The 13235-nt window shown below is 45.5% G+C and overlaps 1 protein-coding gene across 1 annotated transcript; it reads left to right on the forward strand.

Moving 5' to 3' along the window:
* The first annotated feature begins 60 nt into the window (after positions 1-60).
* SURF4 (surfeit 4) lies at positions 61-13098 on the forward strand. The gene is made up of 6 exons (XM_014873267.2): positions 61-204; positions 7135-7321; positions 8188-8264; positions 8852-8895; positions 9812-9998; positions 10228-13098. The coding sequence occupies exons 1-6, from the start codon at positions 157-159 to the stop codon at positions 10492-10494; spliced, it is 810 nt and encodes a 269-aa protein (XP_014728753.1). The 5' UTR covers positions 61-156; the 3' UTR covers positions 10495-13098.
* The last annotated feature ends 137 nt before the right edge of the window (positions 13099-13235 follow it).

Below are 13235 nucleotides of genomic sequence, written 5' to 3' on the forward strand. Positions count from 1 at the left end.
GTGTCGGGGGCGTGTTCCTGCGGGGAGGCCCCGCCCACCGCGCGCCGGCGCGGCGGCGCCTTCAAGGCCCGGCCCGTCCGACGTGGCAGCGCCTGCACCGAGCGCGGCCCGGCCCCGCCACCGCCCCGCCCGCCCCGAGCCAGCCCGGGCCCCGCCATGGGCCACAACGACATTATGAACACCGCCGAGGACTTCGTCGATCAGGTGGGTGCCCGCCCGCCTTTCCCCCCCCCGTGCCCGCCCGGCGGCCTTTTGTGCGCCGGGGCCACGCTGAGGGGCCCGGCTGAGGCAGGCCGGGATGGCGGCGGGGTCGCTGCCGCCTCGGGGCCGCGCTGTGGTGGGGCGGTGGGTTTATGGAATTATAGAGCCGTGGAGTGCTTTGGGCTGGAAGAGATCCTAAAGATCGTCTCGTTCAGCCTCTGCCATGGGTAGGGACACCTTCCACTGTCCCGGGCTGCTCCAAGCTCTGTCCAGCCTGGCCTTGGACACTTCAAGGGATGGGGCAGCCACAGCTTCTCTGGGCACCCTGTGCCAAGGCCTCATCGCCCTCACAGGGAGGAATTTCTTCCTAATATCCAACCTAAGTTTCTCCTCTTTCGATTTGTAGCCATTCTACTTTGCTTTCTCACTACGTGCTTCTGGAAGTAGTCTGTTCTCATCTTTGCTGTAAGTTTCCTCCGAGGGGATCCTGGGCCCGGCTCCCACCGCCGCAGGCCCAGCAGCCTCCCCTGCCCTGAAGTGAGCGCCCGAGCCTCTCGTACAGCGAGTTCTCCTTGGGGACAGGGCTTCTCTCGGGAGGGATGAAGTGGAAGGAGAGCAGGAGCCGTCCCGCTGGTGAAGAGGGCACAGAGGGCTGTGGGGAACCAGTGTGAGCTGGCAGGGAGATCCAACCTGGCAGGGTTAGATGGGATATTAGGGAGAAATTTCGCCCTATACGGGTGGGCAGGCCCTGCCACAGGCTGCCCACTGAAGCTGTGGCTGCCCCTGGATCCCTGGAAGAGTTCAAGGCCAGGTTGGACAGGGCTTGGAGCAACCTGGGATAGTAGAAGGTGTCTGTGCTCATGGCAGGGGTTTGGAACAAGATGAGTTTTAGGGTCTTTCCAACCCAAACCATTCTGCGGTTTCATGAAACCCTGACCCATGTCTGGAAGCCCAAACTGGAAAATGTTGGTCAGCACCGTGGTGCTGTGCTCAGGATTGGGGCAAAAGGAAAGCAAACGAGCTGATGTTGTCTTGTAAACCTTCTTACGTTTATTTCAGTGGAGGCCCGAGTGATTTCTCTGTTAAATAGAAGTTTGTGATCTCTTACAATGTCTGACAACAGGATTGTTTTGAGTGTAAGTAGTTGCTCTGCTGGGGATGGTGCTGCAAAGATCTTCACAGTCATGGTGATTCATCTAATCGACAATAAGAGACAGCAAGTAATCACATTCAGCAAATTGGCTGGAAAATCTGATTCTGCCTGGTTCTACAACCGCTGTGATTTAGCGTGAGTTGTGTGGTGCCCAATAACACGTCACAGCTCTGAGGGGGCCGTGCTGCCTCTGTCTTTCACTGATTTCACTGGGAAAACCTGTTCTGCACTTCCTCCCCACCCCCAGATGGAAGAAGGAAGACTTGATTTAAAGAGAGCTTCTTGTAATGTGTGGAATACTCAGTTTAAGGAATATCTAGATAATCTTGGTCATTCTCTGTTTACCTTGTCCTCCTGCTCCTTTTAGAGGAGAAGGTAAACCATCACTGCAGTGTTCACGTTACTTGCCAAAATTTGCAGTGTTTGTCCTGACCTTTTTATAACACCTCTCTGTTTATTCATGTGAGGTTATTTCTAGATGTCCTTAACACCCCTTTTTTCACTCTGCTGAAAGCTCTTTTGTCCACTTTAAATGTAGTTTGCCTCCTCCTGAAGTGAGTTTTAAATGGCACAAATTTGCTTGTGCTTGGCCACATCCTGTTTAAAGATGAGCCTTGCCTTTAGCTGCAGAGTTTGGTGTTTTGCTACTCTTACCATCAGATTGCATAAGAATTTTTATGGTGTTCTGAGTTATAACTCCTGTGATAATTCTGCCTGGGTAGCTCAATCAGTGCTGCCTGTGCTGCTAAAACTCAGTGTCACACCAATGTAGGAGTGACTTGCTGAACACTAACCTTTGGTATATATTGTGAACTTAACACTTGGCATTACAGGAGCTCTTAGTTCATCTTGGATTAAAAAAAGTACTTGGAATGTTTGGACTGAAATTGTGTTGAAACTCCCCTGGTGGAGGCTGGACAATGGCTGTTCTGGGAGCTGAGTGCATTCTCAGTGGTGTTCTTGCTTTTTCCACTCTCTGTACTAGTGCTCAACACATAATGAGTCTTAATTTCTGTAGCATAAAACCCCTGTGGGAGAATGTTAGAGCTAATTCCATGGCTTATCAGGAAATCCTGAATGTCTCCTACAAAATCAAGAATAATCTGCTCCTTAAATTCAAACAGCAAAGCTTAGCTTTTCTCAGATACTGTAATTTCCCTTTGAATTAGCAAATTATGCCCTAGATGCCAAGATACTCAGCAGTAATAAGTGGCTCTTAATCCAGAGGTGAACTGGTGCACTGTCTTACAGGCAGCTAAGCTTGCCAGACAGCCAGTTGTCAGAGAAAGGGCTTGTCCTACTTCTCCCAAGGCTGCATTCCCTTTTTCTCTCTCACCAGCACTTTTGTCATTGAACTGGGGAGCTGAACTGGCAGGAGAAAAAAATTGAGGATTTATTTTTTTCACTTGGTTCAGTTATCTCCGTGTTTAGGTGGAGTGAGGAGCAATACTGAGGGTGAGATTGCTGGTAATAGGCTGCTGTGAGCTGTAAGGAATTGCAGTGGAGGGGACACTGTAACACCAGCCCAGTGTTATTAATTCAATAATTTACCTACTAGGAAATTAAACCCATTTTTAGTGATTTTTGTTAAAGTATTATTTGGCATCCCCTTCAGTGCAGCCATTAAGTACTGAAAATAGATGTGTCTGGACAGAGTGTTTAGGATTGTCTCTCCTTTGTAATCCCTTCCTAAGAGGGAGCATATCTCAGACAACTTTCCTGGTGTCTCTAATAATCTTTAGGAATAAATCCTTAGGAATGTTGGTGCTTGGAATTTCTGCTGTTCAAAAAAAAAAAAAAGATTCCTGGACAAAAATGTGAGGAGACTACTGAGTCATTGCACAGCAAGGGAAAGCCAGACTGGGAGAGTTTATTTAATTTTCCAGGATAAGTGCTGATGTATCTTGACCAGATAATTGTCATGTAGAATCATGGACTGGTTTGGGTTGGAAGGGACCTTAAAGCCCATCTTGTTCCACCCCGTGCCATGAGCAGGGACCTTCCACTGTCCCAGGCTGCTCCAAGCCCTGTCCAGTCTGGCCTTGGACTTCCAGGGATCCAGGGGCAGCCTCAGCTTCTCTGGGCACCCTGTGCCAGGGCCTCCCACCCTCCCAGGGAGGAATTTCTCCCTATTTTCTAGCTTACATTTCTCCTCTTTTAGTTTGAATCCATTATTTATTGTCCTCAATATCCTATTTTGCAGAAAACGGAAAGGAGAAGAAAACATTTCATTGTTAGTCTGAACTTCGTCATTTAGATTAAAAAAAACGGAATTTGGAAATGTTCTCTAGAATTTTGTCATGGCACTGCACTGATTGTTTATCATTATAAGCCAAAGAGCCTGTTCTGGTTAGGCTGGGGAAAAATTTTCCCAAGAAGAATGATAGTAAAATGCAATAAATTACTAAAAGTTTCATTAATAAATAGCCTTTTGGAAAAGGGAATTGGTATACAGCACACTTCAGAAGGGAAAAGCATTGAGAAATCTTTCTGCAATTAAAAACCTGATTAATGTTGCTCTAGTGGGTCAGAGCCCTCTTCCTGCCTTTGGAAATAAATGGGAAAGCCTGTTCCCACTTTTTACAGTAGTTTGTAGGCACTGTGTTAATGAATGTGATGGGTTTTGCTGTCCCTATGATTTTGAGGTGGGATCTCCTTGAGTGAATGTATCCAAGCTGGTGAAAGAAAGTGATTTTTCTCTGTGCTATTGGATTGAGCATCTTCTTCCAGGAAAGAACAGTGGTGTCCCAGGCTGCTGAAGGAATTTGTTCTCCCAGAGCAAAGCAATCCCTTAAAAATATTCAAGATATTTGGGATATGGCTTGTCAGACGCTCTAGACTAATAATGCTGTGCAGCTCAGGAGGGTTTCTGTATAGATGAGCAGTGTGCTGTTCCTCACCATAATCAGAACTTCCTTCATCCAGGAATGCACAGGAAAAGGCTTTGTGCTTGGACAGAACATACCTGCAAAAATTCCCAGCTCATGTCCATTTATTGGACTTAAATACCTGTAATTGTACCATGGTATATACACTTTATCAAAATAGAGTGGACTTTCAGCAAATTTGAAACTCTTGGACGTGGGGTCAAAATGAATCACTTTATTGCCTCTCTTTTGGTCAGGCCTTAATGGGTTTGAAAATTTCAGTCCTCCTTTAGAAAAATGGGGGGTTGAGCAGAGCTTTGGTTAAGGGATCCCTGGATCTTCTTGTACATGTTTGGTTGTTAAACTTAAAGGAGCATTTAAATCCATCTTTGCCTTTCTAATCCCATTAGAGGGGGATGTGGCAACACAAAGCCCCTCTGGCATATGTCAGTGACTTAGCTGCCAACACAGAGCCAGCTGTTCTTCTTTAAAATAGTTTTATTTAGCATTTTCTTGTCTTTTCTCATAATGCTTCGCCTCTTCCAAGGAGACAGGATATGTGGAGAGCAGTTTGATGCAAAGCCCAGAGCAGAAGAAGCCCTGCAGTTATTTGATGTCGTGAGTTTCATGCTGCCACCTCCATCAGTGCCAGCAGTTTGGGTTTGGATGTGTTGTGCTCAGTGCAGGGTGTGTTTCAGGTCCCATTTCTTAGCTGCAGGTATTGAACTGCAGCCACCAATTTTCCAATGTGTGTCACTTTATCTGTGTGAATCTTAAAGGAAGTGGGCTCAGAGTGCAGCTTTTGAGCCACACAGTGCTGGTGCTGTGCAGAGCCAAACCCAGGATGACTTGTGCTGCTCATTGGGTCCCACTGCTGAAGCTCTCATGTTTCTTGTCATTTATTCCATTTTTAGTTAAATTACTTGAGTGATTTACACCCAGATTTTCTAATCGTGAAATCACCTGATGCCTGTTACATTCTCTTCCTTTCTCTCTGGATCTCCTGTTCACTTGGCTTGGATTTTTTTCCCACAGGCTGTTTCTGAAGTTTATTTGAGCTTGCTGTGTACAGGGGGTTCAGTTTGAGTGCAGCTCCAGGAGCTGTGGGTGCCCAGGGATGATGTGAGTGCCATGAGGTTGCTTAGCACTGGAGCTGCAGCCTCTGACTTGTCTGGAGACCATTGGCTGCGTACATTCGTGTTTAATGGCCTGTGTTAAATTCCCTCTGTATGCCAAGAGAACAGGTAAATGTTAAATGTCTTCCTGGATCCTTCACCTGTGCTGTTCATGGCTCCAGGGAAGGGGAAAATGAGATCAGCTCCTACTTCAAAACAGCAAAGATGAGGCCTGGAGGAAGATGTTCTCTATTATTTGTTGCTTTTTTCATCCTTTCCACAGCACTGTTTTTATCCTTTCCTTACAGATTCCCAGCACTTGTCTTCTTTCATTTCTTTCTAAACCAAAGTTGCTTGTTCTGTATCTTACAAACGACTTTTGGTTTGTAAGAACTTATTCTTAGTATTCCTCAGCAAGTTTCCTCGACCTCACAGTGAAACTCAGGAGAGGGAAAAGCTGTAAACCAAGATGTGCGTGTCATTCAGTGAGTGACAAAGATCAGAAATTCTCTTCTGACTCATTCATCCAACTGTTGACATGGCTTTAAAAAGCCTGAAGTGGCAGCCTGGAGGCAGAGTACAGCTGCACTTAAAATGCACTTGATTAAGGTGAATTTTGACCCTTAGACTCTGGATACAGGCAGTGCAACAGTGCAGTTTGTTCCAATATTAACTATTTAATTGACTATTAAGGATGTTTGCTGATTTTTTTCTTGTGATAATCTATAGTTGCACAGTGAGCTAGGCTTGTCATTTACATGGCCTTTAGTATTGACTGATTGCTGCTGGCAGGAAAAAACTGTCAGAAATGGCTTTTGTCTCCTTCCTGGTGGAAGTCTCAATTAAGTAATAACCAGTGCTGCCTAGAAAGTGGGTTGACAATTAAACACTTGTCCTAACCCAGAGGCAGTGAGCTTTCCTGTGCACCCCACAGCCCTGTAGAACACAACCCTTTAGACTCTGTTTGGCAATTTCGTATTTGTTCCTTTAATTATCTTAATTGCAGAGCAAACTGATCCAGGAGCCTTCAAGATGAAGGGGGCCCAGATACATCTTCCATTCCCTAAAACTAAAGCTCGGCATCTGTTGCATGATAATATAATTTCCTTTTAACCACTGCACTGAACTGTGGCTGTAAACGTCTGTTTCCTTCCTCCAGAGGATGCTCCTTTTAATGGAAGTAAAAACCTGCCTAGAGGATAGAGGGTGCAGTTCCATGCAGTGGTTATGTGGAGTTAAGATCTGCTGCTGCTGGAGTACATGTGCTTTATTGGCACTGAGCTGTTGGGGGGAACAAGCTTGGCAAAAAAAAAACAATCAAGTAATGTTTTTAAATTTGTACAGAACTTGTACCTTCTATCAGCCTGGTTCCCTGAATCTGGGTTGTTCCAGGGTGGTGAGTGCCTGAGCACATGGGTGGGAGCAGAATTGCCCTTTCAGCTCGGGCCTATCTGATAGTTGAGCTGTAACATGAAACCCTGAGATAGAGAAACTAAAACCAAGGTCAGCCTTCATTAGCGAGAACTCCATCAAAGCACAGTTCCTGTTACATAGAAAAGTGCTGCTGGATTCTGCTTTTTTCCAAGTCCTAGTCCAGTGGAGAATGACAACAGGTTCCCCTGCTGCTCCCAGTGGGTGAAGAAGCATTCATTAAATCCAAGTCCCAGTTTCTCTCTAGATGTTGGTGACCCTGAGTGCATGAGAACTGCTGACCTCAGTGTGCAGAGAGCAGGGCTGTGTTGTCCCTGCAGTGTCCCTTTCCCTGCCTCCCCTGCTAACGCCCTGTGTGCCCGTGCAGTTCCTGAGGGTGACAAAGCAGTACCTGCCCCACGTGGCCCGGCTGTGCCTCATCAGCACCTTCCTGGAGGATGGCATCCGCATGTGGTTCCAGTGGAGTGAACAGAGGGACTACATCGACGGCACGTGGAACTGTGGCTACTTCCTGGCCTCCATCTTCGTGTTCCTAAACCTCTTCGGGCAGCTGAGTAAGTGGTTCTGGGGCTGTTCAGGTGCAGGCAGAGCACTCCAGCGTGGCTGCAGCCCTTTGAATCATGGCAGTGTGGGATGCTTCACTGATTTCCTCATAGTCCTTGACAGCTCAGAACTGATGGCTGAATGAAAAGAGCTCTGAATTGACCTGCTTCAGCCTTTCCTGGAAGCAGCTGTAGAGAGTTTCTCGTGACACACTGCCTCTGAGTCAGAGATGCCAAGAATCCATCAGGACAATCTGGTTTCAGTTCTGTACATGCATCCATAAATACAAACCACACCCAGAGTCATCTAAATTAAATACTCCTGTTCTCTTAAATGGGGCAGTGTTGAGACTTTCTCAGTCTCCTGTTTTTATGGGCATTCATCTCCAAGGCACATTCTTACCTGGAGAGGGTACATTTAAGCCTGAGTGAGGTGCTTATGTCAGAAACTTTTCCAAAGCCCAGGAATCAAAATAATCCCAGAAGGAGTGCACTGCTATGTGTGTGCTGGGTGGACTCAGGCTGTCAGAAATGGAGAGAGGAAAAATCCTGTTCTGTTTATATTATGTCCCTGATTTACTGTTCCCTGATTGCCAGTTTCTTATCTTGTGTCTGGATTTATATTTTTTGCCCTCTCTTTTTTGTGTAGAGGGTCACCTTAATTTAATGCAGTTGCCAGTCCTCCTGATAAAGTGAGAAAGGCTGTCGGTGCTTTTTGATGGAAGACTTGAGAAAGGTTTTGGGTTTTATCCTTCCAAGGAGAAGGAATACAGCATGATGGCCCTAACAGTTATCTCAAGAAAGAAAAATTAAAATCCAAGTTAGCTTTCCTGCAGGAGCTTTTCCAAGTGTAACTGTGTTCAATTTCCCCAACTCAGGTGGCTGTATCCTGGTGCTGAGTAGGAACTTTGTGCAATATGCCTGCTTTGGACTGTTTGGAATTATAGCATTACAGGTAGGAGGCTTAAATCTTCATCCCTTCTAAACTGTACCTTTCAAATCTCTCTTAGTCTCAGTGTTTCCAACATATTTAAATATAACTTGCAACCCTGGAATTTTTCTTCACCCTGGCTTACTGCCAGTCCTTGATGGCATTGAACTATTTTGCTGCTTCTGTTCTCCTGATGTGCCCAATAGATGGAATTGCAATTAGTCAGCTTGGAGACATTTATTCAATACTTGACCTTGACCTATTTAGCAGAAGTAACTGGCAATTTACCTGGATGTCAGTTAATAGCCAAATGTGGAACTTGCAGTTGCTTTGGCCTTCAGCTGTGTCCCCATCACAAAGGATCCTAGCTAGTGGCATCCTTCCCCTACCAAACCAGGGAATTTTTGGGGGCCTAAAGCACAAATCAAATTCTGGCTTCCCTTCCTTCACAGGCTCACTGGACCACACTGATATAATTACCTCGTTTCCCTTATTATATCGTATTTATAATCAATTTCTGCTGTGGCTCATACAGACTTGAGATTGTAACAGAAATTCAGAACTCCAGCGTCATTTATATGATGTTTTAACCTGTTTTATTCTTTGCCTAGACTATTGCATACAGCATTCTATGGGACCTGAAGTTCTTGATGAGGTATGCTTGCTTCTGGAAGTTTTTATGGAAACAGAATGAAAACTGACACTTGGTGGCAGAAGAAATGACGTTTGTACATAGTATTTACTAGAAAGATTTTACAAGTTACATTAAAGAAGAAATCATAGCTGTTGAAAAATCAGGAGAGTCTATGTTCAACTGCAGACAGCAGGCTCAGGAAGGGAAAGACTAATCCTAAATCACTAATATCCAAATGCTTCTGCTGTTAACCTGGCTGAGAGCTCAACCAACTGTCTACACTTGATCAGAGTTGCCTTTATTTTCTAAGTGGCTAAAATAGCAACTCTGCTTCTGCATGGCTGAAGCCATTTTCTGAGAAAACTACAGCTTGCAGTCACTGGAGTGATTTCTGGGATTTTAAACCTCTTAACACCTTCCCTAAGGAGAAGAGATGATGATAAACATGAGCTTTCCTGTCAGGCCCTGAGTGATGGCTGGCTGTTGCCTTTCCACCCCTCTGAGGGAAGGGCAGCACAAGAGCTGCACTCTGGGCTTACTACAGCCCTGTCAATGTGTAACTTTTCAGCAGTGCTGCTGCTCTGTTTTCTCAAAGCAACCTCTGAACTACTTTGGCATATATGGCTAAACCTGAGGTACAGAATAACTTGAACACAACTAAATTTGTGTTGTAACAGCCACTGAAGCAACTGTGCCTGAGTGGTGGGTGCTGGACTTTCCTGGCAGGCTGTGTTCCCACAGATCCTCAGTGTGCTCAATGCTGCTGGGGCTGGGAAGTCTAACACAGACCAACACATCCCACGGTGCAGAGCAAATCACTCCTCACTGTCACGTAGATCCTCACTGAAATTGTCAGATAAGACTTTACAGATATAGATCAGTGCAAGCTGTACTAAAATGCTTTTTTTTTGTTTTTCCTTTTTCCCCGTTTCTGTAGGAATCTTGCCCTCGGGGGAGGCTTGCTGCTGCTTCTGGCCGAGTCCCGCTCGGAAGGGAAGAGCATGTTTGCTGGTGTCCCCACCATGAGGGAGAGCTCCCCAAAGCAGTACATGCAGCTGGGGGGGCGTGTGCTGCTCGTCCTCATGTTCATGACACTGCTACACTTTGATATGAACTTCTTTTCTGTAAGTATCCCAGCATTAAAGTATGAGTTGAGCAGTTAGAATGTAGCACCGGTGCCCAGGTAGGCTGCAGGATCTGCTCAGTGCTTATTGAAATCTCTAAGTGAAATTAATACTTTAGAAAAACTTATTAGATTATATATGCCATGACAACTGAACTTAGCCAAGCTCTGCTCTGATATTGATGTATGTATTTAAGAACTGTGTAAGTAAATGGCTTTTTTCCTTCCAGATTCTGCAGAACATTGTGGGCACAGCCCTGATTATCTTGGTGGCAATTGGCTTCAAGACTAAGCTGGCTGCCTTGACTCTGGTCATCTGGTTGTTTGGCATCAACATCTACTTCAATGCCTTCTGGACCATCCCAGCCTACAAGCCCATGCACGATTTCCTTAAATACGATTTCTTCCAGACCATGTCTGTCATTGGAGGGCTCCTCCTCGTGGTTGCACTGGGTCCTGGTGGTGTTTCCATGGATGAGAAGAAAAAAGAATGGTAACAGGAATAGCAACACTTCTTGGGACAGTACTGATTCTCTATGGATTCAACAAAAACTGCCAGCATTTTACACGTACATGCCCCCTTCCTATAAAAGGCACAGATGTTTTGAATTTGATTTACTGTGGCACCAGTAATACAATAGATAAAATCCTATTTCTTCAAGGAATGTTGCCTAGGCTTATTCTAACTTCCTAGATTTGGAACTAACCCAAGGAACCTGCATTTTGCTGATGCTTCAGTGAATTGCAGTAGAACAGTTGCTGTCTGGAATGTCAGCAATGTCTTAAAATTTGCAGAAAGGTGAGCAGATACAGCTGGATCATTCAGTGTGGTGTTGGGTTGTAGCTATAACTAAAAAAGTGGATCCCCTTTCTTGCCCTTATCAAAACTGTCCTGTGCATAAAGAGTTCCATTGCTGGTTATAGCATTGCTTATCAAGGTGGAAAGCAGCATCAAAGAAAACAAAGAAAATCACTATTATTTTTGCTGCTCAGAGGCCTGTAATTCCCTTTTGTTTAATAGGGAAGGGTCTTTCCTGCTCCTGAACAGAAGGCAAAAAGAAAACCCTATAAGTAGTTGTACCCCTTTCTGGGTAAGAAAAGGGAGAGGATTTTCTAACATGTCCCAGTTCGGCCCTTGAGGGGAACAAGGGGAAATCCTGTATTGTTAATCATGAATCCTGTATTGCTAATCAGATTTAAAGGAAGTGGGGGAGATAATCCTGAAGAGACAGAATGCTAGATTCTGTGAAAATTCTGTGCCAAAAGAATTCTTTATTCTACATTCTTTCCCCAGAAGTTGTCCCTCCTGAATTTCCCAAGAAGGGAGCCAAGTTGTGCTGCAGGTTCCATAATAAAAGCTCCTTTCTGCTATTAACCAGCTTCCATCTATATATGCCCCAAATTCATATTTGAATTGCAGGTTAATGGTGAAAATGTCTTGAGAATTACAGAAACTCCCCTTTTCTGTGCACTCAGTACTTGCCAGATGAGAGCAGTCAATCTCCTAATCTGTAGTCTTTGCTTCTTAGATTCACTTCTGTCAGTCTCTTGGCTGTCCAAGTCCCAGCTGGCTGAAGAGCTGGGCTGCTGAGCTCTCCAGGACAGCCCCTCCTCTGCCACCTCAGTCCCCCCGAGCTGTGCAGGGTGGAAATGTGGAAGTGGCCCCTGTTCCCAACTCTGCAAACGGTTATAGTTGAGGAATGTGAGTGCAAAGCCTGGGCAGTGCAGAATCAGCCAGGGATGGACCTTCCCTGGGAGGAACTCGGGAGGGTGAGGAGAGCAAGGCCCTGTTTGGCTTCTCAGTGCCACGACCTCTGTGCCATGACCATGCTTAGTGCTGCTCAGGGGAGGAGTTTTGTCCTCTCTTAGTCAACTAGGTGTGAGCCTGTTTCACTAGATTGTGGAGGAATTCGAGACAGCGTGAGCCCTGCCAGCTTCCTACCATTACACTGATTCCTTGCTCTGTTGCCTCCCCTGAGGAAGATGCTCAGCTCTTGGTTCAAGGAGGAATTCAGCTGAACATCTCCAGTGGGAGCTGTTCCCCAGGGTCTCCTGACAAGGACACTCACCTGGACAGTTCAGTTTAACGGTTGCTTTTTAAGAGAGAAAACTAGGCTGAAAGAACTAACGAAAAATAGAGGAGCACTGTTGAAAATTAAACCAGAGATTTCATCATCTTAAGGGGATAATAGCCTCTGTAAGGGCAAGATGTGCTGCTGCTGGAGGAAGCCATTTGCTATCCCAGAATAGTTAGGGTTGGAAGGGACCTCTGGAGATCATCTAGTCCAACCCCCATGTCCAGATTGATGGGAGGGGAATTCAGCATTAAGGTCAGGTCACTGATGGCTTTCTTTTCAAGGAAGTTTTCCAAGAGAAGTCTTCACCTCAAGTGTTCAGTGTGCCTGATTCTTCGTGGTCCTTTCAGTCACAGATCTGCAGCACAGGAGGCTTTCACTGTTTCACTGCAGGTCTTACAACGGTTCTAGACTGGTCAAAGCAGCCACTGATACCTGAACTGCTGTTGATGTTCATAGTATTTATAAATGATACAAACTACTCCTGCAAGTAGCCCCTTGTCTTTCTCAACTTCCTTGTGTCCTGTCTAACTAAGGAGCTGGATGACAGACTAGTCTGACATACTGACCAGTTTCCTCTGTGAAAATCAAGTCCCCTTTCCAACAAAAGACCCTAGAAAAGGAACTGTTGCAGTCCCCTGCAGCAGGAATACTTCAGTGTTCCAGGGGCACAGTTAGGTGGAGGGCATTATCAGATACTTCTAGGCAGCACAACGTGCAGACTTATTAACTGTGAGTCCTGATGCAGAAGATTCTGGTTTCCTACATACACTGCTGTACTTGTGCATCTCCCAGAAATACAGTGACCTCTCCCCGTGGCTGAGAAGCTCTCACAAGCAGGATGTCAGCTACCAATTGGCTCTGCAAAGTGTTCTGGAATTCATTCTGAATATATTTTTGCTTTCTATGTGGAAAAAAAAAAAGTATAAATTCTCATTTTATGCTGTATTTTGTACCTTAGTTGTGTTTGAAAATGTTTTGATTTTTGAAAACAATCAAAATAAAACAATGGCATCTTTGTATCCATTTGGCGTGTGTGGCTGGTGCTGCTCCACGGCTGAGCTGCTGTGCTTTCCTGCCTAACAAAACCCAGCTTTCTGTAAAAAACTGAGCTGTGTGGACTTGACTGCAGCAGACATCCTACCCTTGGTGTGAGGCTGGCG

This window comes from Sturnus vulgaris, chromosome 22 (genome assembly GCF_052056855.1).
Source record: "Sturnus vulgaris isolate bStuVul1 chromosome 22, bStuVul1.hap1, whole genome shotgun sequence".
Taxonomy (NCBI): Eukaryota; Metazoa; Chordata; class Aves; order Passeriformes; family Sturnidae; genus Sturnus; species Sturnus vulgaris.